Here is a 25,921-nt window from a genome sequence, read left to right as displayed (position 1 = left end):
ATTTCACTGAAAATTGTCGATGATTTCGAGGAAACCTTTTGTCCTAAAATCATCGCGAGGCGAAAATTCTACTTATGGAGCATTTCCGTCATTAGGTTGTTTTTTTCTACAACAAGTACATATGTTTTACGATTTCTGTATAACCTACACCAGGTAATAATTGTTTAGTTTTTTCAGTAATCAGTTTGATTTAACCACGCTTATGTGAAGTAGGTACGCGATATTGAAGTATAATTGTGCTACTCCCAAAGTAGACTAAATAAAAACCATATTAAAATACTGAATATTGGAGTTATTTATTCGGCAGATCAGCGACACGAACGTTAGCAGAAGGTGCAAAATATCAGGAAATGCCCAAATTCGTTATAATACATTTATTTATTTGTCATCTATCATTAACTATTCACTCGGAGTCGGAAATGTCCTTCTTAGGAACCTTGTCTAGTTCGTCGGTCGTCGCCTTTTGAATGCGGTCAATTGAGTTATATTTATTTGACTAAAATTTATTTTCAGTTCTGATTATATTTTTCTTTCACTCTCTAGAGTTTTATGTTTGTAAGAAAATTTTAGAAGTATTTTCATTTTTCGGGGCAACTGCCTATTCTGCCTCCTTGTTAATCCTGCCCTGCTTCTTTATGTGTGTTTATGACTGAACTCCTCCCAAACGACGGGTCCTGTTTTGATGAAATTTGTGTGTGTGTGTTGAAGTGGATTTGAGGATGCTTTGGACTCACAATTTTTCTTTTTATGCTTTCGGGAAGTGTGCTAGCGCCCACCTTTTCTAAAAAAATATTCTGCGTTTTCCTTGGTTAGCTTATTATTTGAGAAACTTTTCCTTCCGGGAAGTGGGCCAGGCACTCTTCCAAAAAATCTAATTCATGGGGCGATATTTTGGAAATTCGGTACCCCTTTTTGACCAAGTTAATATTTGAGAAACTGATTCGCTTTCCAGAAATGACAATAATGATGGTGGGAACTGGAAAGGGGGAGAAAGAGAAAGGAGAAGGAAAAATGGAGAGGATGAGGAAATATAGTAGGAGTAGGAAATGGTGACAACAATGGAGAAAGTGCGAGGGAAAGATGGGAAGAGCAAGTAAGACAAGGGAAGGATATAAATATGATAGAGGGAGGATGTGGAAAGAAAGTGAGAGAAGAGGGGAGGAAAATCGAGAAAATGAAAGGAAGAAGGTACGAAGAAAAGACAGGAAGAGGCAAGAAGAAACAAACATTGTCTTTGCCCAAGGTACTAGATGTTTACAAGGAAAGTAGATACATATATGACAGGGAGGAATATTATCGGGCAGGAAAACGTCTCAATTTTCTATCTTACTTATAAAATGAAGACGATTTTTAAAGTTTTAGCTGCGCTAGATTCATAAAGCTTCGTGGTTTATAGAAGCAAAGATTTTGAAATCCGTTGGCGAGCTGAAGCAGGTATTCAAGACTCCATATATGATGAGGGGTGGAACTAGAGTCAATAAATGTGACATATTACATATTATATGGAAAAAAAGTGTACATTTCAAAACTCGGATTTACTGAATCTAGGCCCTGGTATAGACGTTAGGGGAAAAGTAAGGATGTATAATGTCAAGAGCTAAATGTAAGCCGCAAGTTTCAGTTTTCTGATCACTGCAGTATATTCCAAGCGGAAGTTGCTGCGATTAAGGATGCAGTGGATGAAATGCTCTCCAGTGCTACTACGGTTAGGGAATTTAACATCTACTCCGATAGCCAAGCGGCTATCAAGGCCTTGAGTTCAACTACAGTGCGATCGAGGGTGGTCTGGGAGTGCCTGACCTCGCTTGCGATTGCATCGAACTATTTTATAATTAAGATTATCTGGGTCCCGGGCCATAGTCATATCCCGGGCAACTGTCAAGCGGATCTCTTAGTCCGCATCGGTATAACTGAAACGGATGAAAATGCATGTAGGAATTTCGGGATTCCGCTGGCTTTTTGTGGTTTAGGTTAGGTTGAACTAGCCGGTCCATAAGGACCTCACATAGACTGATTGAGTCCGTAGTGTTACCAGAAGTTTGTTTTAACGACCAAACTGAAAAACCCTATCAAAAACCAGGACCTATGTTATAAAATAACTCCGTCCTCTTGGCAAATACTAGAAGCTTCCTAGGACTTAAGCCACTTGCTGCTTATAGATCTGACAGCTGTATCCATGCGCGGTTCCAGGGGGGAGCTTTTTTTGTATTGAAGCAAGAAAAAGATGTTGTCTGAGCAAATACTCGAATATATTAGTTAACGGCAACTGCTGTCCCCACTTCAGTCAGGCTTTAGAACAAAACATAGCTGCTCCACTGCCGTATTAAAAATGGATGACATTAGAATTACTTTTGACATAAACCAACTGACTCTATTGTGCCTCTTAGATTTTTCTAAAGCTTTCGACTCGGTAAACCATGACTTACTGTACATGAAGCTAACAAATTATTTTGGTTTCGGCAACGCATCTTATGCGGAGCTATTTAGGGGGTAGGTCTTAACGTGTCAAAACTGCCTCACAATTGTCTAGCCTTAAACCACTGCTGACTGGTGTTCCACTATTCTAGGTCCTTTATTGTTTAGTCTTTTCATAAATGACATCTTCTAATATGTCAGCATGTCAATATGCACGCTTACGCTGATGACATTCAATTATATCTATCTGGAAGGTATGAGGATACCAGCCATCTTTGTGAAAGGTTCAATAAGGACTTCGCATCCATTTGGGCTTGGGCCACGAGGAATTATTTGTGCCTTAATACTGATAAGTCTTACATACTCCCGATATCTAAAAAAGCTATAGCCTTATCAAATATTCCCCCTTTGTATATTGCTGGTAACGTCCTAAATCTGGTGCTAAAAGTGACCAATCTTGGTTTCATCATCAACAGTAACTTGGCATGCGATGATCATGTAAACTCTATTGTCTGCAAGGTGTACAATATATTAAGCAACCTTCGAACATCAGCGGCGTTTACCCCTCTCCATATTAGGAGAAAACTTGCATTACAGCTAATTTTGCCGGTTATATGCTACTCCGAACTGATATACAGCAAGCTGAGCTCGCGTTCTGCCACTAACATCGATATAGCTTTCAACCACGTTACGCGCTATGTATTCGAATTGGAGAACACGATTACTAAGGTGTGAAATAGCTGACTATCTGAAGGCCAGAAATTGTATTTTTATCTGCAGACTTATTATATGTAAGGAACCTAGGTATCTTTATGATAAGCTAATTTTTCCCAGGTCATCTTGGACTCATGATCTGATTGTACCAAGCTATAACTACCTTACCTCCTCGCGGCTATTCTTTGTCAATGGCATTCGTACTTGGAACTCGATACCAATGTCCACTCGCAGGAGTATTACTAAAAGCTACTTTGAGGCAGTTTTATACGCTTACTACCCGTGAAATACATGAAGTTGATTTGTTCACAAGTTTCGCTATCTAAATAATGTTATCTGTGATTATTGACTTCATGATTTATTTTCTATATCTGTATTTTTATACTCAGCGTGCTTTGCACACAGAGAATATTAACTTTGATTGGATAACGGTTGGTTGTACACGTATAAAGGAATCGAGATAGATATAGACTTCCATATATCAAAATTATCAGTATCTAGAAAAAAATTGATTGAGCCATGTCCGTCCGTCCGTCCGTTAACACGATAATTTGAGTAAATATTGAGATATCTTCACCAAATTTGGTACACGAGCTTATCTGGACGCAGAATAGATTGGTATTGAAAATGAGCGAAGTTGGATGATAACCACGCCCACTTTTTATATATATAACATTTTGGAAAACACAAAAAACCTGATTATTTAGTAAATAATACACCTAGAATGTTGAAATTTGACGTGTGGACTGATATTGAGACTCTTGATAAAAATTTGAAAACATTTTTTAAAATGGGCGTGGCACCGCTCATTTGTGATAAAATCAATTTTACAAATCATAAATTAATCATAAATCAAAAATCGTTAAACCTATCGTAACAAAATTCGGCAGAGAGGCTGCCTTTACTATAAAGAATGCTTTGAAGAAAAATTATCGAAATCGGTTAAGGAAAACGCTCACTTTTATATAAAAGATTTTTAAAAGGGTCGTGGACGAATAAGATAAGCTATATCTTTGCAAAAACGGGCTTTATATCAATGGTATTTCATTTTCCAAGTGGATTTATAACAGTAAATAGGAAAAACTTTAAATTTAAAAAAATGGGCGTGGCACCGCCCCTTTTAAGACTAAGCAATTTTATGTATAATAAGCTATAACTTAACAAAAAATAGTTTTGAATTAATGATATTTCACTTATCAAGTTTTATTGTAAGAGGAAATGGGGAGACATTTTTCTTTCAACCGGGCGGTGCCACATGTTATGTAGAAAAGTAATTTATCTGAAATGAAATGTACAATTGAAGCTGAGTATATAATGTTCGGTTACACCCGAACTTAGACACCTTTACTTGTTCTTCTTATGTTATGACCTTACATAGCTTTTAGAATTATCTGTATTTTTGCTGTTCTATATACTGTTGTACTATAAGTGATCATAGATTTCATTGTACTAATGTGACATCAATAAATGAAATGAATAACGTTTCAATAAAACTTTCTTCGTGAATTTTGCTACTTTCATCTACTCAGAATTTGTTTTTAAATTAATTGGGTAGTTTCCATGCGATGAGTGCACTAAAAAAAAACGGAAATAGTTGTGTTACACATTTGATTTATTTATTTTTACTTAATATAAATAGTAATATAGGAAAAATACAACACATAATTATAGTAAATATATGCTTAAATCTACATACTTACATATATGAATTAAACAAATTATTTATTTATTTTTAAAGAAGAATGATAAAATACAACAGAGTTAACTGGTAAATTAGTATAAATATATATTGAGCATTATTGTTATGAACATAACAGTTTTTACCAAGCACTTTCTCGATGAGTAGTAGAGCTATTTTGAAATTGAGTGTACCGAGCGGTAGGTAACGCGTTAAGGAACCAAGTAGTAACATTAAGAAAATAGGTTTTTTTTTTCATTCTCCCGTTCAAGTCTAGGTTTGCGATATACATATTAATGCCTAAACCTGGTAGGTAGATATTGCGTTTGTAAAAATTAATACAAGGCCCGGTTTCAAGTGAACGTAAAGACCTTTGAGGCTTATAAAACAAAAATACTTAAGTTCAATTTTAGGACTTAGTTTATAGACAAATGTTAACGTTATCTATGTAAATTTATGTAATTTTTATATAGTGCGATTTCTTAAATTTATCTTTTAGGAATTACTTCAGTGAGTTTTTAGAGCTTTATTTATGGGGTATAATTTTCCACGAAAGCTACGACTCCCAGTTAACATTCATTTTAACTTGTAAAAGTTATTTCAGCAAAACTTTTCAAAAGACATTCAACTTTCTTATGGCGATTCTGTGGGGATATATGCTTTTTTGGAAGTACAGCCGCATAGAACAGTCGTCTGTTTGGGAACTAGCTGTTGTTGTCGTTGTAGCAGTACTTCGCCCCACCGATCACAAATTGTCATCAATATCCATTAACGGGAGTCCAAGGAAACTTGCTGTTTCAACAGGGGTGGATCATAATGAGAGGAGTGTTAGAGGCGTTGGTTCCACAATACAGTTGAAGAGATGGTTGGTGTCATGTGGGGACACGTTACAAGCAGAACATATGTTTTGTATGTAGGGGTTGATTCTGGATAGGTAAGAGTTTAACCTGTTACAGTATCCAGATCGAAGTTGAGCTAGAGTGACTAGCGTTTCCCTAAGGAGTGTGCGTTCCTCTTCTACAAGTTTTGGGTATTGTTCTTTGAGTACAGGATTCACCGGGTAATTCCTGGCATAGAGTTCACTGATTCTTCTTGGTTTAGATGATTCATTTCTAAATTGCACCGATGCCTGTCGACCACCCAGATAATTTGCGGTCCACCTTTTAAGACATGGGGGAAAGGTAGACTCTTCCAGCTCTTGCAGCATCGTACCATGGTTGACCGTATAAAAGCTTTTGATAGGTCTAGCGCAACGAGTACTGTTGCGTCAGCTAAAACTTATCGTTGAGCATCTCATTGCGCTCTTTAACATCCCAGCAAAAAGTGAGATTTTTTTGTTGTTGGCCGACATTTTAGACCACTACAATTTTACTGGGATATAGCACTTCCGTCTCGCTATGCAAATCGTGTTCAGTCGTAGTAAGGAGACATCTCGTAGCACAGTTCTATGGGCGAATTTTTGGCAGGGCTCCAACTTTCTCCAGGGAGTGTTGTGTAGATTGGGAGCCCATATTGGCGTGGCGCAACGCAAGATTGGCTGGCCATGTGATGCTTGAAGTGGATAAGTCTATCGTAGCCAAATAGCTCCAAGAGATATGATAACTTGGTTAATTTTTTTACCAATTGAGGAGTTGCGTGCAGTTAAAAAAAATTTAGTTCTTTGAAATTTACGTTTAGAGAATTTCGTGTTTTAAACATTTGTGGTGTTATAGCACTTTTGTTGCTGTAATATTTTAAACATTTTCTTAAAGGAATATTTATGAAATAAATTGGGGATAGATGTTGCCTGTTTGCATATAACCAGTGCTGCTCAAAAATTTTTACATTGAAGTGCAAATCACAGTACATGTACGAAATTGTATATACACGGAATTAATAGTTTTTTTTGTTTTTATAAAATCAAAATAAAATTTTTAAATGTTCATCAAAAGTTTTTATACATATATCGATTGCCTAAATAATTTCGTAAATCGCTGTGTCACCGAAATACTCAAGAACAACTGAAAAATTCCGAGGTCAAAACCCTAAATGACTGAAGTAATTTTAATTTTCTTAATAAATCAATTTTGAATAGAAAATTTTTCCAGTGTCATAATACTTTTGAAAAATTTTTGGTTGTCAATTTGTTAGTGTAAATTCGTTTTGTATACCGAAGTGCTCGTTCACCATATGAAAGTGCCTTTGCTTTGCACTTACATATAAAAATCGCTTTGATTGTTTTTATATTTGAAAGGTAAATTTGTAAACAAAAACGAAGTGCCTTAAGCAGATCTTCATATAGGATAGATGCAACAGTGGTACGTCAATGAAATTTTTGCGTGTCCCACTTCCTATATAAAAAAGTGTAAATATAAAATTTCAGCATACATAGAATATATGGCAGGCATAAGAACAAAACAAAAAATCAGCGCCCGTATCGTGTGTTACGATCCGTGATCAAAAACTATTTTTGAAATCGCAATAGCTCTAAAATGGTGAATCGGAGTAATAACATATGTGAGATGGGGACAATTTCTAATCATAATTGGTTTTCATTTTCAAAAAAAGATGGACCGTTTCATATCTATCGTTTGAGTGAAACTGGTTTTCAATCCGTGGAGGTAAAACTTGATAAGAGGTCAGCACAGAGCTTAACATTTTGCGATGTTACGAAGTCAGTTTCAGAGATATAAAAAAATATTTGGTGTAGGTATAAAACTGGACCTATTCTTCCTATTGAGCTGATTTTCGCAAAAACGGGAACATCGCCCCTTGATTCACTTTTGAACGCAACTCCTCAATTTTTTTTTAGTTTTTATTTTTTAAGTTAAAAAAAGAATTATGGGATGTAGAATTCGCAGAAATTAGCCCACATAAAACGTTTTTTTTTTTTCAGGGACCGCTTTCAATAAGTACTTTCATATTTTCTTTGAATAAATCATTGGTTTACAAAAAACTCAAAATTGAAAAAATGTTTAAATTAAAGCTAATTAGTCTTGAGTTTTATTATATGCTTCTGGGGTAATTACTGTTTTCGGAGTTTCATTTTATTTTTTGTTTGACCAGTATTAACTTGAACTAGTTTTTCATAAAAATAATAGTTACTTTCTGTATTCTACCGGTATAAACGAGATAAAAAATTAAATCGCTCTTTTTTCAAGTTTAATTTTATTGCAGACCGGGCCAGACAAAAGACAATAACGATTATTTTTAATTTAAAAACGTTTAACTCCAACATAATTTTGATTTCTATTTTTGAAAAAAAAAATAAATAAATAAAAATTAAACATGAAAATATTGGTCATTAGTTATTGTTAATTTTTTTTTTTTAAAAAGTTTACAACAATTAATAAATATCGATCATTATCATTAAATAACTAAACTGCGACCTTTGTGCAGATCTATTGTGCAAACTAAACAATGATTGTGAAATTCATTATATTATGGTCCCTGGTTTTTTAGTTTTTCTCTGTTTGTGTGTCTTATTCTTGTAAACACGCGTTAATACTTTTCCTTGTAGTTCTAGCGATTGAGTATTTATTTATTTGATTTATGTAGTTAAATTTTTATTATATTTTTAAATTCCTTTCTTAATTTTTTTTCTTGGTTTTCAACGTCATATTCGTTACTTTTCTGCTGCGTCAAGAGATCAATAGAAAGCCGCCATTTTCACAATAATTTTTGACAATTATTTATTTAATTATACAAAGTATGTATGTATTAATGTATATGTAAATCTTAAAATTATTAAGCATCGCACAATGGGGCATTTCATCAATTCAGCCGGCCAAACTTATAGTATTTGCCAAGATGACGGATTTATTTTATAACATAGGTCCTAGTTTCTGATAGGGTCTTTCAGTTGATTCTTTAGCAAGCTCTGGTAACACTATGGACTCATTCAGTCTATGTGAGGACCTCACTGATTGGCCAGTTCAACCTAACCTAACCTAGCCGGTCAAAAGTCGAATTTTAAAATATGCCATTTAAATAAAAAAATATGCTTAATGACATTTTTAGATATCTAGTGAATAGTGTATATCGCAAAGCCCATCTAAAATGTAAAGGAATTGAACCGTGGACATCCAAAGTTGTAGAAAATATAAATACCTACTACTCGATGTTTATTTTAAATGAAATATAAATAGGCAGCTCTGGTAGATGAAATATCAGTATGAATAAAACTGCAATCTTTAATGAACCTACAGCGGAGTAACTAATACGCATTTTCACATTTACCGAAACAATTTTGCAAGAAAACATTTAAGAGCAAGGCGAATTCAGTACCAGGTGTTGTTACCCCATCAGCTGATTGCTTCTTCTTGATATTTTCCAAACAGCGCCTTGGTACAACAACAGGAGAGTTCCATTGAGTTATCGAGCTCTGGCTCACGATCAAATCTCATTGGAACGATCTGGATCAACCTAATGAGAGTTGGTAGCACTAATATAAAACATCTGTTTTGTTGAAAATAAGAAAGAAACGTACACAAAAATTGAAGATACTGATAGAATTATTAACATTTAAATAGTTTCGCATGTAAATAAACTATTTATTTCCCTTACATTTTCTTCAAGTTGTTTACTCTTTCCAAGTTTTTGCTTTTAAATATGGAGAAATCTTTTATGTATACACATATGTACACATATTTATTACAGTGCTATTATATGGTTGGCTCATCTGATCAGCTGGTTTTATTTTTTTCATTTCACTGGAGTAGGGATTGTCAGAAGATGATAGCAAACTCAAAATGAAACCAAAATATTGACAACATTTGCTTGCTACACACAAAAGCTGCTAAGTTTTATGTTTTCATTCCATTCCATTTGTCTAACACCGACACGCTGATTTTGACAATCTGAACAAAGGTATGTTGTTGCTGTAGAGATGAGCCAATAATATCGTTCCGCCATGAGTGCTACTAACTCAAAAATGGTTAGCTGTCAAAAACTCTACTACAGAAAACGAAACGAACAGAATTGCTATACGGATCAGAAATTTAACCAGATAAATATCAGGATCACAACGTTGTTATTGCATTTGCATGTTAAATTTCTATCCGTATCTGGTTCAGTTAATCGAAATCAGCGCTAATTTTCTTTTGAATTCGATTTGCATTGAATTCAATTTGCCATCACTTTATATGGATTCGCCTTGTTTCAAAACATTTTGATGAAAAAGAAACCGCGAATAAGAAAAATGCCAATGCAATTTTCCAATGAACCTTTTACGATAGATGCTGAATATGATTAACACGACGTTTTTTCAATAAATATTGATACTAATACTGAATACGCACTAAATTTACTGTCAAACATTTTTTCTATAACAATGAATTAAGAAAACTACTTTTTGCATAGATAAACCCGTTGTTTTAATTTTGGTCAGCTAGATTGATCAAATACTCCAGCGTGCATCGGTTTTTTGTTGTTTCAATACGCTTTTAAAAAATGTTTTATGAATAGGTTGTTTTTTTTTTTTTTTGCTGCTAGTTGCTGAGTGCAAAATAGTTGTTTATGTATATGCATTTTTTTTTTAATTATTTGTATTTTATTTTTATTGCGGTGCATATTGTTTACATTTTTATAAATGTTCTTGATTTATTCATTAGTTTAGCTTTTGAATTATAATTTATCAAAATAAGAATTCAGTAATGTTGTTTCCAATATGATCTTGTTTTTGTTTGATTTTCTGGGAAGCTTGAAGTTTCCTAAACGAAGTAGTATTGGTTTTTTTTTTAATTATAAATATCCAATTTTAAAATTATTTAAATATAGCACTACAATGGTGCTCTTCCACTATTCAGATGTGATACAATTCCAAAATTTGATCATAATATTTGTGATTAAAAATGCAGCATTTAAGGTTAAATGTATTCCTCACGAAGAATACTAATGGAGGTATAGAATTTTAGAGTAAACTGTTGTATATATTACGATAAAAGTAAATGAGGATAACTCTACAACTTTTCCAGATTGAAATCAGAGAAGAGCAATTGTATTTCAGAATAGGGACCTGGATTTCAGAAATTGTAATTTGAAAATAGGAATATGTAGTTCAGAATGTGTAAATAGGAATTCAGAACAGGGAATTAGATTGCAGAAAATCAAATTTGGATTTCAGAATAGTTAACTGAATTTTAGGATGTGTATATCGGATTTCAGAAAAAGGAAATTGACTTTCGGCAATAAGATTTTAGATGTGTTCGAGATTTATTTCAGATAATTGTATGAGAATGACAATTCATGTTAACGATTCATTTAAACTATTTAAAATGTGTGTACATATTAAATAACAAATTAGCCGTGTTTTGTTTACATCTATAGACGCTTAAACTTTATATGGACTGCTAAGCGTCAAACTTTAAATACACCTCTGAAATTGCTGCGCATAAAATTAGTACTACTAATTTTTAATACGCATTATACTCAGATGTAACTGAAATATGTGTCTATGTTTCACCTCAACACTAATTCTATGTTTCACCTCTAAAAATGGTGTGTATCCACAATTCATCGCAACTGATTCAGCTATATGTTATACACAGACATACAACAGAGGGTTGAGTCTCCGCTTTTCGGTACACCCTGTGCTGTTGCTAGTTGTTTAACCAATGCCGCTAGATGGGTCTCCTAATCATTATCTAAGCGAGGATAAGCGTTTTTTACACGCAAACGAAAACGTATACGCGTGTAAAAAAAAACACGACTATTGTTAAAATATGATCAAAATTTTGCGCCAGTTGTCACTTCTCGCGTGTATGCTGCCAAGCAAAGCCAACTCTTCATAATTTTTGCTTTGCAGGTATTGGAGCTCATGCTAAATAATTGACTAACCGGTTAGTCGAATAATAGAAGTTGCTTTTTTTTGCAAGCGAGCTTGAAAAAAACGCTTCAACTAGCTAAACAGTTTCACTATGGCAAAACCATACAGATGGTGGAAGTTTATCAGCTAATTGGTACTTTTTTTTAGCTGCTATGAAATTTCTACTTCTAGCGCAGTGTTTGAGAATTACAAAAACAAAATACATGAAATGCGGGTTTTTTTTTGTATGTATGTTACCCTGCCGTCACGCTGTTATTTTGTTATATTTGTTTATCTGCACATTCGTATGTTCATTTCATTCGCTCGATCACAACAGTGCCCTATTTTTGAATATGCAACACTGTACAACACTATCAGTCAGGTCGACAACTGAAACCGCTTAGCCAACTCAACTCGATTACTTTTTTTGTTGCTTTCCATGCAATTCGGTAAGCTAGCAAGCGTTTTAATTGTAATAGTTAGCAACGAAATACAGCTAGAATAATTTTCCGAGTCCCAATAGATACATGCGTCAGACCGCAGAGTAAACACTCAACATCGAAATATTTTTTTCCCCCAAAAACCATGAACTTCCGGAAGATGAAAAATTTAGTTTTCTGCACTAAGAAGATTCATCGACCAACTGTTATTAATATTTTTTGTCTAAGCATGGTGCACTAATGGACAATTTGACCAAAATAGTCAAATGATAGGTTAAAGCATAAACAAGGCGCAAAAGTGACGTAACCCCGGCTAAAAAAAGGCATATCTATGAGTGCAAAGGGGTGATTTAGTCCTTTGTTGGAATGAAAGTTCACAATATAGGGAACTATTTTACTCGGGAAATAAATTGTTGGTTACACAACTTTTGCGCTGGTAGCCTCTTTTGTATACTTTTTTGTCTCTATAAACAATTCAATAAAATTTATGTATGCGTATCATTTTAACTTGACAAAATCCTTCTCTTAACTGAAATCAGATGCTATTATATAGCTTAAATAGAAATGAAGTTAGAGGTCTAAAATAAGAACATAAGTCAATATTTTGAGATACTATTCAACGTTCTGGTAATGACGAATTTGCTAAAAAAAAATTTGGTTTGAAAATTTTGTATGGTCGCATTTCAAAATGAGGTCAGCTTCAACTAAAGTTAAAACTCGCCCTAAAAATTGGTAAACTTAAGTACCTACAAACTTCCCACAACTATTCGCGCTTCGTTGTATGTATGGCTGCATTTAAATCATAAAATATTTTCCTGATAGTCTAGCAATCTCCGAGGTAACTGTAACCCTAAGACTTTTACCTTTAACCTTTGTTTACCTTCACTTTACTGCTTGACATATTCTAACACCATTTTACTGCTTAGTATTGGTATTGCCTGTACCTGAACCATAGGAAGAGGCATCACTTATACGACGTGTCAATGTTGCTTTACGATTTATAGTAGCCGATGAGTGATTGGATTGTAATGTGTTAGTGTTGCTCAAATGATAATTGGAACGATATGATGGATAATAATTGAGTGGCGCCATATTTGGATTATCGATACGTGTTGGTGATGAGACTACGGGGCGTGGTGAAACGCGTTGCAAACTATTGAGCACTTCTTGTGGTTCTTGATATCCAGAATCTAAATCATCATGATAGGAATCCATAAGTGGTGTTGGATCCTCATAGTCATAGTCAACAAAGCCATTATTGTCAAAAGACTGAAAATAAACGAACAGATATTGGATGAGTACGAGTTGTAGATATAGACATTTATTTCTATTTTTTCTATAATGTTTTTTAAGGCTTAGATCTATTTATAAATAACAAGTAAAAAAGTCTTATTCCTTCTAAATTTTATGAACAGTTTGGAAGATATTGTAAATTACAAAATGGTTATGTTTGCTTGTTTAATGGTGTGTTCAATTTATACTTATTAGTACGAATTCATGAGCTTAACACCGGCTTATAATAACTGAATGTTCAATTATTATGTTTATGCTTGCCTTATGATGACTCGTGGCGGTTTTCGAAATGGTACCATCACAAATTGCCAGTAAATGTTTCTTTCTTTCTTTTCAGTTTCTCTCAGAAAAACATAATAATTGAACATTCATTTATTATAAGTCGGTGTTAAGCTCATGAATTCTTAATAATAAGAAAACGGTTATGTCAAAATTCGAAAAAATTGAATGTGCACTTATTGCGTTTTGATATGGAACTCCTCAGTTTTTCTGAGTAGCTTCTCAATTAAGTCATGTTTTTTATTTTTCAAACTTAAAAAAAAAATCATTGTGCATTATTTTCAATAATTCTAATACTACGTGTCCACCAAACCCACTCCTTGTTATGTTCGACCGCTAAAACACGTCGAAAAATGTCGCGAGATGTATGAACAGATGCGGGTTTACGTCAGTATCAGTAATCCAAACTCGAAAATTAAAAATTGTAATTCTGTCGAAAGAAATTTTGCATAAAACAGTTGGAAAACACTGAGTTTGGAAACAAAATATCTGCCAAATTACGCCAAGTTGCTATATTAAAAAAAAAGATTTGAAAAGTTGTTATAAAATTCGGTTTTCAATAGTTGGGAGGTTCCATCGTCACGGGTGGTACGCAATATTTCATCTTTGTTAAGGCATTCTGATAAAACCAGCTGGGGATTTCAAGGTCTAATAAATAGGTTGAGACACTTAACATTCAATCTTTGATGTTATGTTAAACAAGTAAAGGTGTCTAGGTTCGGGTGTAACCGAACATTAGATACTCAGTTGAGCTTCTATTGCACATTTCATTTCAGATAAATTACTTTTCTACATAACACGTTGCACCGCCCGTTTAAAAAAAAAATGTCTCCCCATTTCCTCTTACAATAAAACTTGATAAGTGAAATATCATTGATTCAAAACTATTTTTTGCTAAGTTATAGCTTATTATTCTAGTCTACGACCCTTTTAAACTTGTTTTATATCTATGTTGCCGTGGTCCTTAACCGATCCAGCCCTTTTTTACTAGAAATATTTTCTGCTATAAGGAAAATATGTGTACACAATTTCATTACGATATGTTAATTTTTCTTCGAGTTATTGTTGCTTAGTCATAAAAGGGGGGTGCCACACCCATTTTCAAATATTTTAGTGTTTTCCAATTTAATGTTATAATTCAATTTGAAAAGTAAAATTATATTGATACAAAGCTCTTTTTCGCTAAGATATAGCTAATTATTTTCGTCTACGACCCTTTTAAAAATCTTTTGTATAAAAGTGGGCGTGGTCTTTAACCGATCTCGCCTATTTTCTCTAGAAATATTTCCAGCTATAGGGAAAATCTGTGTACCCAATTTTATTACGATCCGTTAATATTTCTTGGAGTTATGGCTCCCGAAACATAGAAAACTGTTTAGTCATAAAAGGGGAGTTGCCACGCCCATTTTTTTAAATTTAAAGTTTTTCCTATTTACTGTTATAAATCCACTTGGGAAATGAAATACCATTGATATAAAGCTCTTCTTGCAAAGATATAGCTTATTTTATTCGTATACGACCCTTTTAAAAATCTTTTATATAAAAGTGGGCGTGGTCCTTAACCGATTGCCCCGGGCAAAGCAACATCAAAATTTTAGAAATAAGGTTTTTCAATTAGAAGACAATTTTTCTAAGTGGGGTCGCCCCTCGGCAGTGTTTGGCAAAACTCATCTGCCTTGCAGATGCCGTTCGGAATCGGCATAAAACATGTAGGTCCCGTCCGGCCAATTTGTAGGGAAAAGCAAGAGGAGCACGACGCAAATTGGAAGAGAAGCTCGGCCTTAGATATCTTCGGAGGTTATCGCGCCTTACATTTATTTATTTTATTTATCGTGTTAACGGACAGACGGATGGACGGACGGAAATGGCTCAATCAAATTTTTTTTCGATACTGATGTTTGTGATATATGGAAGTCTATATCTATCTCGATTCCCTTATACCTGTACAACCAACCGTTATCCAATCAAAGTTAATATACTCTGTCTGCAAAGCACGCTGAGTATAAAAAACTCATATTGTCATAGTATATGTACATATATGCAAATTATAGAAAGTTTTATAAATGTCACGGGTGGGACAAAAAATAGACGCTACCCATTATTGCAGTTAATATAAATATTCTGCGAATATATAGAAGTAGCTCTTTTTGATTGGATCCTTTTAGATACACGAACTTTTGGGAAATAGGATGTTGTAAAAATAACAAATTGCTCTTAAATAATTTTATTGCTATTATGTAAAGTGTAAGTGTCATGGATGGGACATATTCTAATTAAAAGCATTGAATGAACTTGTTTATAGTAATTAAGGTATTCCAAAGGTTAAAAATAAGGTTCAACTCTTGGAACCATTTCATGGGCTAATTAAAATTGAGCTACGGAAAATTTTAAGAACTTTCACTCTCTAAGGCTCTTACTCAGGGCTACGTAAGAACTTACTTCATAGATGTTATATTTTGATTAAAATTTCTGCTGGACGTAAATGGTTGATATCTCTATAAGGATAATAAAGCGTGTAATACGAAAACTTGGAATTGGCGGTAAGGGGTCACAAGACCCAACATTTATCTATTTAAACCAAGTGTCAAGAGATAGGCTCAATTAGCAAAAAGAGGTGGATGGTGTAAAAATATATAACGGCAGATGCTTTACATTAACGATGCTTCAAAAAAATCAGAGCTTATAAATTTACGTTATGGCCACAAACAAGTGTGTGGCTTATTGGATTTTAATTTTAAACTGTTCTGGCTATCCCTGGAAACCGGACAGACGTTCTTCTGACTTTCTTTATCTATCCACGTTTCTCTCCTCTATCTCACCCTCTTCTTCCCTCTGCACTTTCTAGTTCCCTTTCTTTCTTTCGTAAATCTTCCCCTTTTCCATTTACTCTTCCTGTTCTTGCCCTTGCCTTATCTAACTCTAGGTATAACTCTTAAGCTTATCCTTACTAATGTTATTCTTACTCTTCATGCCAACCTCTTTTTTCCTACTTTTTTCTCAAATTATAACAGTTATTCTCACTTTTTCTTTCTTCCGCTTGTTCTTTTACTTTTCCGACATCCTCTACTTTCGCTTCTCCTTTCCCTCTTTGGATTTTCCCTTTCTTTCTATCTCCCTTTTCCAATGTAAACATATATCAAGCTTGGCTTTTTCCGCATATAACATTAAAAAGTAGCAAAATATCAGCAGACGTTTTTCCTTACCCCCAGCGGGTTAGGGGGTCAGAATATACCCGCGGTAAGTATGCCTGTCGTAAGAGGCGACTAAAATACCAGATTCAAGGGGCTGTGTAGCGCAACCCTTCAGGTTGCCAGCGAAATACTCGTTTTATTGCATCACGGCTCTGCTACACTTATTTTGGGTTCGATAAACAGAACTTATGAACAATTTTGATGCGATAAAAAATATTTCAATGAATTTGAAGTGAAGATTCAATATGTACAAAACAAGTGTGACATAATATCCGTCAACTACCTGATATGGCGTCGCATAGGGTCGGCTATCTTCAGCGAGTGACAGAAATATATACATACGGATGAGACCATGATGATCACCTTAAAAATCGGGTGATCGATAACAAATAGAAATATTTTGAGTCTATGCTGAAGATATTACACTTGTTTTATCCACAATGAATACGGCACTCAATTTTTATACTCAGCTGAGCTGAGCTCACAAAGTATATACATTTTGTTCGCATAACGGTACCCCGTAACGGCATAAACTAATCGAGATAGATATATACTTTCATTTAGCCATGTCCGTCCGTCCGTCCGTCCATCTGTCCGTAAACACTATAACTTGAGTAGATTTTTAGGTATCGTAATGAAATTTGGTATGTAAGTTCCTGGGCCCTCATCTCAGATCACTATTTAAAATAAACGAAATCGGACCTACGCCCACTTTTTCGATATCGAAAATTTCGAAAAACCGAAAAAGTGCGGTTAAAGCGATGAAAGTTGGCAGGTGGGTTGACTTTATGACACAGAATAGAAAATTAATAAAATTTTGGACAATGGGCGTGGTACCGCCTACTTTTAAAAGAAGGTAATTTAAAAGCTTTGCAAGCTGTAATTTGGCAGCTGAGTATGTAATGTTCGGTTACATCCGAAATTAGCCTTCCCTACTTGTTTCAACTCACAATTGATGAAATAGAAATAAATTTATCATGAGTTTTATTAAACTCAATGAAAAAGATAAATATTGAACTATGAATGAAACGTTTTCTTTCGACCACAACTGTAAATATTATTTCTTACCTTTACTGGTACACGTTTCACATAATCACGATAAGTTGGATTAGGACTTGGTACTTTAGTTCGATAGTCCACCACCTCATAATGGCCATCTTGTACAACATTACCATTACCAACTGGATAATCAGAAATAAAGTGACGTGTGCCATGCGGAGTTAAAGTAGCCCAAAGTAAACGGCTATCATTTGCCAATTGCGATTGTAATGTATCGCGATTAGTGGTAGTAGTGCATGGATATAAAATACCACCAGCCATAAATGGATTAGCTTTCGATGACGTATCTCCCAAACCGGTCATACCAGTTTGTTTAAGATTCGAATCGTGATAAGATAAATTGCAGCTAGAGAATAGTGTGCTGTAAAAAAAAATTACACATTTAATATATAAAAAAAATAAATCTCTTTTTATTAAGTTGAAGTTGACTTACTCTCTGCACTTGAGTAATATGACCGCAAGCAGGCCACCCAAAATAAGTACACCAACACAACACGATATCAGCACAAAGAGCCAAGTGTTCTCCAAACCTTTCGAATCGATGCTAGTCAATTCGACAAATTCGATGCCACCACTTTCGCGTGGATTTGGACTGGGATCACATAAGAAGGGTGCAAAACATGGATTGGTATCGTTTGTTGGTAGTGCTGCTGCTGTTATTATAGCAGTACGCTGGAGTAAAAAGGACGGCAAGGGTGGTGGCGGCATTGATAGTATAGAATTAGGCGGTGGGCCAGCATAATTACAATTACCAACACAATTGCTCAACATTTTTTCACTACTGTATAGAAGAAAAAAAGCGAGTGGATAAAGTTGTAAAATTGCTCATATTTGTTGTATTAAAATATTTTTATATTCTTTAAAAGAGTACAATCTCCAAAGCACATTTGAAAACTATTTATTTAGAAAACTATTTCTTTGTCATCAAGCAAAACATTTTTTCGTTTATAATAAGCAATTACACCGTAAAATATCGATTTAATATTTTGTATTTAGTTGAACATACCTTCACTTTTTGTTTGTTTAATTGAATAATCAAATCTTGTAATTTAAGTTTTATTTTTATAGCAAAATTGCAGTAGAAAAAATTTTAAGTTGTACCACTTTGCTTGTAAAGGAACATTTAACTGCGACTTTTTTGAGAAATATCTGTATCACTTGAAAATATAAGAGAGTGTCCTGTTAGTTAGTATTGTTGATTGTAGTAACTTAGGGAAAAGAAGAGGCATGTTCTTGTTAATAACGCTTACACTCTTTGGCAAGTATGAACAAAATCTTCGGTTTGAGATTTATTTTTTAGTAACCTAACTTTTTATTTTTTATTTTTAATGATAATCAAGTAAATATAAATGCACTATTTACATTGAAAGCCAGTTGCAGTTGATACAATTAGAAAATAAATAATAGCAAAAAAGAGCAACCCCTAAAAATACGTTATGATAGGGCTCGGATGAGATGCGCTCTCTACCTGCAGTGCGCATGCTCTGAAAAGATGCACAGGGTGCCTAAGTACTAAACCAAATTGTTATGCCTTTCATGAAAAAGAAATCAGACATATGAACGTTTGGTCCGAATCGCGAAGAGATACACCCAACAATAAGTATACCGAAATTACCAAGATGACAAGCTGAGTTGTAGAGCTGGATTTCGATTCGATTTTTAATCGATTCATTCCATATTTTTTTTTAAGAAATGAAGAATTGATTTTCTTTTAGAATCGTTTAATTTTGATCATCTTTCAGCAACTGTACCTATTTCATATCTATTGATAAAAACGTGCAGAAAATATATTTTTTGCAACATTTTATAAATTTAGCTTTATTGGCGCGTATTCACAGACCAAATAAAATAGTGTTTAAATTTTCAAAAAGCTCGACTTTTTTAAAAAACATGAACTATGACTATACGCCATTATGATGGTGGCTCTGAGTAAAAGGAGAAATATGAAGAAATTTTATCATCACCAACAATTGGTGCTTTGTCGCCTATGAGATTTTGGCATTGCAGTTGCGCAAGTCAGCCAGCTAATCGCGGTCAACATAACTGACTTCATACAAATAGACAACATTGGTTAATTCTTTGTAGTTCTATAAATAGAACAAAAAGCAAAAAAAAAATACCAGTTTCTTTGAAACCGCCTTACCAACAAGCATAACTTGAACACATGATTACATACAAAGTATGTACTGTGGAAAAAGAATAAAATATGCAAGGAAGGCAATTGGGATAAAGTTTACAACAACTAAGGCATGACGTGGCTGAATGAGTTTGTAACACTTCAACCATTGTAGGAGTGCGGGTTCAAATACCACTCCAGGGAGAAAAGGCTTTGAAGAAATTTACAAGGTATAATCGAAACAGCTGTCACCTTGTCCGTCCTGATGTCACGTTCTTTAAAATTTTCCCAAATTATTAAATAAATAACTGACACCAATTGCGAGCACCAAGGGAGATCAAGTCTTTTTGCCGGATGTCTTCCGCTTCGTCTGTTTCCAAATACGGATGCCGATAGGAACACTTGCTGTGCCGAAACTTTTCATGAATTCCCATAACAAGACCTATTGGCTGGTTCGACGGAAATGACCATAATTCATCGGCATTACTTTTCTCTTGAAAACGGCCATGCCATCGACTCTCGATACCGCAGCTATGATGAGAGATTAATAGAGGGTTATAGCCAAAAGTTATTCGCCTTGTGATTTCTAAGCTAATATTGCAGAGAAGCCAGAACTAGCTAAAGAAATGTCTGCGCACAAAATTGGAATATCTAGGAAAAACACAGTAAGCATGATATTTAGGTATCGAATACACTATCAATTTCACTCCGATGGGAGGAACCCGTGAAAAACCCTGTGGTACTCCTTGATGTTGCCAAAGAGCCTCAGTCAACGTAACGAGAAACAAACTGGCGAGCTTTTTTAGCGGTACAACCTTGGTAAACAATTTTCAGCTCGATTTAATGGATCAAATCGATTTTTTTTAAGAATCGATTCGAAAAAATCGATTCTCCAAAAAATCAAATCGAATCCAGCCCAACTGAGTTGATTTAGCGATGTCAGTTTGTCCGTCTGTTTGAACGCTAATTAGTCATACAATTTTTGAGATGAAATTTGGTGTGCAGATATATTTGGATGTCCGATTAATCATTTGTTAGAGTCGACCGGATCGAACCACTATTGCATATAACTCCCATGCAATCGATTGTCCGGATAAGAGGGTTTTCGTAATTTCTTCCACATTGTACAGGCTAGAAGCTTGGAAACTATCGAGATGCTTACATATATGGGCCAATCCCAAATAAGGTCTACCACGAACTAAAAATTCAAAGTGGTCAGATTTTATTTTTGTTCATTTACAATGAAAGCTGAATATGTATATGGAATGGATTAGAAATAATATTTAGTTTTCCATAATCCTAGACAGAGGACGATTACATTAAAAAATCCCTTTTCGAATTTTTTATTTTACCCGTTTTCTGACAGGTATATTACACCCTATAGTAAGTTGGTTCCAACTGGATCGGTATTATTTCTGTAAATTAGCTATCTCTAGGCCTTTATTTAATATTAAAAATAAAGTCGACAAAATTTTGAAAACCGGAGTTATTCTGATTTGATTTTATAATTATCTGTGTGTCGCGTCCGTTACAAAAAAATACACAAGTTGTTCCTATAGCAAGCATGCACTTCAAAAAAATAAAGCTTTCAAATACAAAGTAGGCATGTACAGTTCTGTCAAAAAATGAAACTCAATTTTCCCCGAGGAGTCGAATTAACAATTTTGTTGGTGATTAAAACTTGTCGCGTCCGTTACTGTAATCAAATAAAAAATAAATAAATAGTTTCAGTATAAAATATTAAAATTATAGTTTTTAGATGGAAACAACAATGAGGAGCTCCAAAAAATGAAGAAGTGGCGGGAAAAGATGAAAGAAAATGAAGGCAAGTGGCAGCAATATAAACGGAAGGAAGCAGAAAGAAAACGGAAGTTTGGCAAGAAACAAAAGGAAAAACTAAAAATAAATCAAAGTCTGCTTGACGAAAAGCGAAAGAAGGATCGCTTGCGGCAGCAAACATTGCGTCAAAAAAGGAAAGAAGATTTTATTAAGAATGTGAAGAACCGAGCATACACATGTAAGCAAACGAAGGGGAAAGCTATGAAAAAAGCAGAGGCTGCGTTACCAAAAAACCTAAGAAAAAACGAGCAGTTTTAAAGAGTTTATGCAATAAGTATATCACTAAAAAGGACTGTCATGGAAACAGGGAGAAGTAAGCACACAATCAGAAATAGTTGGAACTTATAAAAGCGTTTTTGACAAAAGACGGAATTAGCGTACAATAAAAAGGACACAGTGCTTAGGAAGGGGGAAATATTTGCAAAACGTGTTATGCTTATGACGTTAGGAGAAGCGTACGAAGCATTCAAAACTGAATTTCCCTCTGAAAACGTAAGCAGGACATATTTTTTAAATCGCAAGTTCCCACATAATATGTGTCTGTGTAAGCAACACGCTAATTTTAGTTTTTTACTAGAAGGTTGCCACAGTTTGTTGTAACGTGAATAGAGAAGAGTGTATGACCAATGAGTGAGCGAATTGCGTACGTGATATCAATCATGATATAACTCCCATAGGTTTATTAAAAAGTATGAACAGGGAAGTTAAATGGAAGCAGTGGAGGAAAGTGCAGGACCGCTTGACGGTAAATGAAACTATTGCCCCACTAGCAGATTTAATACGTGATCTTCAAATTCAATTGCCAGCTTTTAAACTGTAATATTATATTAAACGGTCCCAACAGAAGTATTTTGAAAGCAGAAAAGCTAACTTAACACCAAATACAGTAGTCTTGCAAATTGACTTTGCTGAAAACTATCGCTTGTCCTGCCAAAACGAAATTCAAGAAGCGCATTTTAGTTATAGTCAAGTCACTATCTTCACATGTGTTGCTTGGCTTTTCGATGAAATCAAATCCTTTGCAATCATAAGTGGCAAATTAATTCACAATAAATATGATGTTTATTGTTTCATTACAAAGATCATGCATAACATAGAAAATGAGCACAAAGAATTGGAAACAATTTATATATTATCAGACGGAAGTACGAGTCAGTTCAAAACTAAATTCATTATAACAAGTATCCCGGACGCTGCCCTGGGGGACACCAGAAGTTGGGGCGAATGGAAAAGATGACACATTATCTAGACGAACGACACAGCTTCTGTTCTCTAAGTAAGAAGAGATCCACTTCAGAAACTCAGAGTGAAAGCCCAAGCATTCAAGTTTTGCTAGTATTCGATGCAGTACCCTATCAAAAGCCTTAGAAAAATCAGTATAGACCGCGTCGATTTGGTAGCCCTTTTGAAAGGAATCCAAACAGTCTTCCGTAAAAACAGCCAGATTAATTATGGTAGATCTACCCGCAACGAAACCGTTCTGCTGAGGACATAGTAGATGTTTCACGGAGAAATAAGTTTTATTCTTAACTATGCACTCAAATAGCTTTGACACAGTGGTAAGTTTGGATATCGGCCTATAATTTTCGATATCATTTTTGTTACCACCTTTAAGGATAGGCGTAATAAAAGTCAATTTCCATGCATCAATAAAAACCCCGGCAGATAGTGAAATATTAAATATGTGCCTTAAAGGAACAATCAAAGATGAACAACCTTTCAACAGGACAGCCGAGAGGCGATCTGCGTCAGTTGTGGTTGACATCTTTAGCTGTTCAATACCATTAGCTATGTCCAAGTCAGTCAAGCATAGCTTCTCGAAATTGATGGAAGTATCTACAATTGGCAGATATTCAGACGACACCCCACTACTATTATCCGTAACGAAATTCGAGGAACATAATTCAGCAAACAAGTCAGCCGCTTCTGAAATTGAGTTGGCCGAAACACCTCTAAGGTGGACCGATGTCGGAATATCCGAACAATTCTTTTTCGACTTAATGTAGCTCCAAAAATATTTAGGGTTACATTTAATACTGTTTTCAACATTATGAATGTACCGCCGATACAAAAATCTATTGAGCTTATTAAATTCAGCTCTGTAAAATATGTAGCGCTCACGAACATTGGCATTGGTAGAGCGTTTATGCTTTTTATAGAACTTATTCTTTAAATTCCTTAGCCGTTTGAGTTCTTTTGAGAACCACGGCTGTTTATTTTTTGTTGCTCAAAATGTTTAGCTCATCAAAATAACATCGCGAGTAGTTAAAGGCCGCTCTATTATCACAATGTTGGTAGTTCGAAATATTGATAAAACTCAAGCTCCAGCATCAGTGGGCTATGATGTTGATTTGGAGGGGAGATGTAACTAGCTGCTATCGAGAGCTTATGGTTAACATTGTAGCTTACAAATATTAGATCTAAGACCCTGTCTAGTAAGTTTAAAAGGCTATTAATTTTAACTAGTTCAATACATTGAAAGTTATCAATAAGGTATGGCTCAGAGACAGTAGTAACATTCGATGGAGTTAGAACAGCATTACCATCCAAGGAGCTCCATGAAATATTACTCATATTAAAATCCCCCAGGATACAAAGTTGATTGTTCCCAGTTGTATCATGCACAGTCAATATATTATATAGGGCATCAGAACTACCCGGCGGAATATAAGACACACAAATGTACTGGAAACCACAAGCGCCTTGCAATTTAATGCATAGTTGATCCAGCAAGGAGTCAGTATTATGTAAATGAAACAATGAAGCTCGAAGGTGTTTGCGTGCAGCAATGTGTACACCACCACCTCTACTAAGGCCAGTTTTAGCATAGTCTCTACCCTTACGAAATACATCTAAAAGAGCCGGATTGAAAAACTCCGCATCAAAAAAATTCTCATCTAGCCAAGTTTCAGTAAGAACGAAAGAATCATAGTCTAGCTCTGAGGACAGTGTGTAGAAAGCCTCGGTTTTGGCTCTGATACCGGAAGTATTTTGATAGTAAATACAAACTTTACTGCCACCAGTAACGTAGGAGCACAGCTATCAGATCTAGAAGCAACGAGTAGCAAATACACATGTAGGTCCTGATTTTTTATAGAATTTTTCAGTATAGTCGTTGAGCAAACTTCTGGTAACACTATGGACTCACTCTGTATATCGTCGGTACATTGCCAAAGTCACGAATGTGCCATTTTTGTTTTAACGAAATATTATATATGTTAAATTTTGCAAAGCCAAAACAACAAATGTGCATTTTTTTTTGAAAAAAATTTAAAAATCATTTTTCAATTAAAATTACTTAGTGGTTTACAAAAGTAAACCTTTCAATAGTGGTTGAAAAATACAAAATTAAATCTCTATTAATTAAATATCTATTTTTAACAATGTCTTACGCGTTTTTCTCAAAACATCAAATATACACATTCGTGACTTTGGCATTGGACCGACGATATGTGAAGTCCACACGGACCTAATTGTTATATAGGAGTTGTAATTACATGGGACGTTCATCACGTAAGCGACATATGAATATCCCTCAAATCAAAAGTAGTTTACATAAAGCTCAACTATTTCTTAAAATCGGTTTTCTTCCCAAGAGTTTACTCTTAAGATATATACTGTGTATCTTCTAAAGGGCTTAGCTTCAGCTCAAAAGATGTCTCAAAAATTTTAAAGCCGCAAGAGAGTTTCATAAGTGAGTCGCTCCAGAATATCCTCTGCCAACCATTTCATTTAGGTTATCTTATGATGTCCAAGTGTGTTTCCCCTACCGGCATAGCTACCATTCAATCTAACCTAACGGATTATTACTGTTTGGTCTAAATAATAAAACTAATATTGATTTGAGACTGAAAATAACTTTACATATGACTGGCTAGTCGCAATCATGCCCACATATTTTCAATTAGACAATCCACTCATATTGCTACAATTAGCCACCTAAAAATATTCGACTGTCCGCTGACATGGACATGTACACACAAACATACTCCCTAAATTCTACTTTATTCAAATATCGAAGCCAAATAAAGATTATTTAAGTTTCAGTGTGTTTTATTTAAAGCTACTAAAATGACGTCAGCAAACATTTCATTATACTTCATTTACAGACAT

At 34.6% G+C, this 25,921-nt stretch overlaps 1 protein-coding gene across 3 annotated transcripts in view; it reads right to left on the bottom strand.

Annotated features, from left to right (window-relative positions):
* The window catches only part of LOC137250791 (uncharacterized), a 373,639-nt gene extending 354,428 nt beyond the window's left edge, over positions 1 to 19,211 (bottom strand). Inside the window, exons 1-5 of one of the 3 annotated variants that reach the window (XM_067784284.1) lie at positions 19,104 to 19,211; positions 18,860 to 19,010; positions 18,287 to 18,634; positions 17,863 to 18,214; positions 4,721 to 13,300 (exon numbers count right to left, since the gene is read on the bottom strand). In XM_067784284.1, the coding sequence (XP_067640385.1) occupies positions 12,947 to 13,300; positions 17,863 to 18,214; positions 18,287 to 18,624 (1,044 nt within the window). In that variant the 5' untranslated portion in view covers positions 18,625 to 18,634; positions 18,860 to 19,010; positions 19,104 to 19,211 and the 3' untranslated portion in view covers positions 4,721 to 12,946. Of the gene's footprint in view, positions 1 to 4,720; positions 13,301 to 17,862; positions 18,215 to 18,286; positions 18,635 to 18,859 lie in introns of those variants that run through there. The other 2 variants (XR_010953065.1, XM_067784285.1) reach the window with 2 other exon arrangements.
* Positions 19,212 to 25,921: the final 6,710 nt, after the last annotated feature.

The sequence above is a fragment of the Eurosta solidaginis genome, chromosome 4, assembly GCF_040869045.1.
Source record: "Eurosta solidaginis isolate ZX-2024a chromosome 4, ASM4086904v1, whole genome shotgun sequence".
Lineage (NCBI taxonomy): Eukaryota > Metazoa > Arthropoda > Insecta > Diptera > Tephritidae > Eurosta > Eurosta solidaginis.
This window is presented reverse-complemented; position numbering and strand designations above follow the sequence as displayed.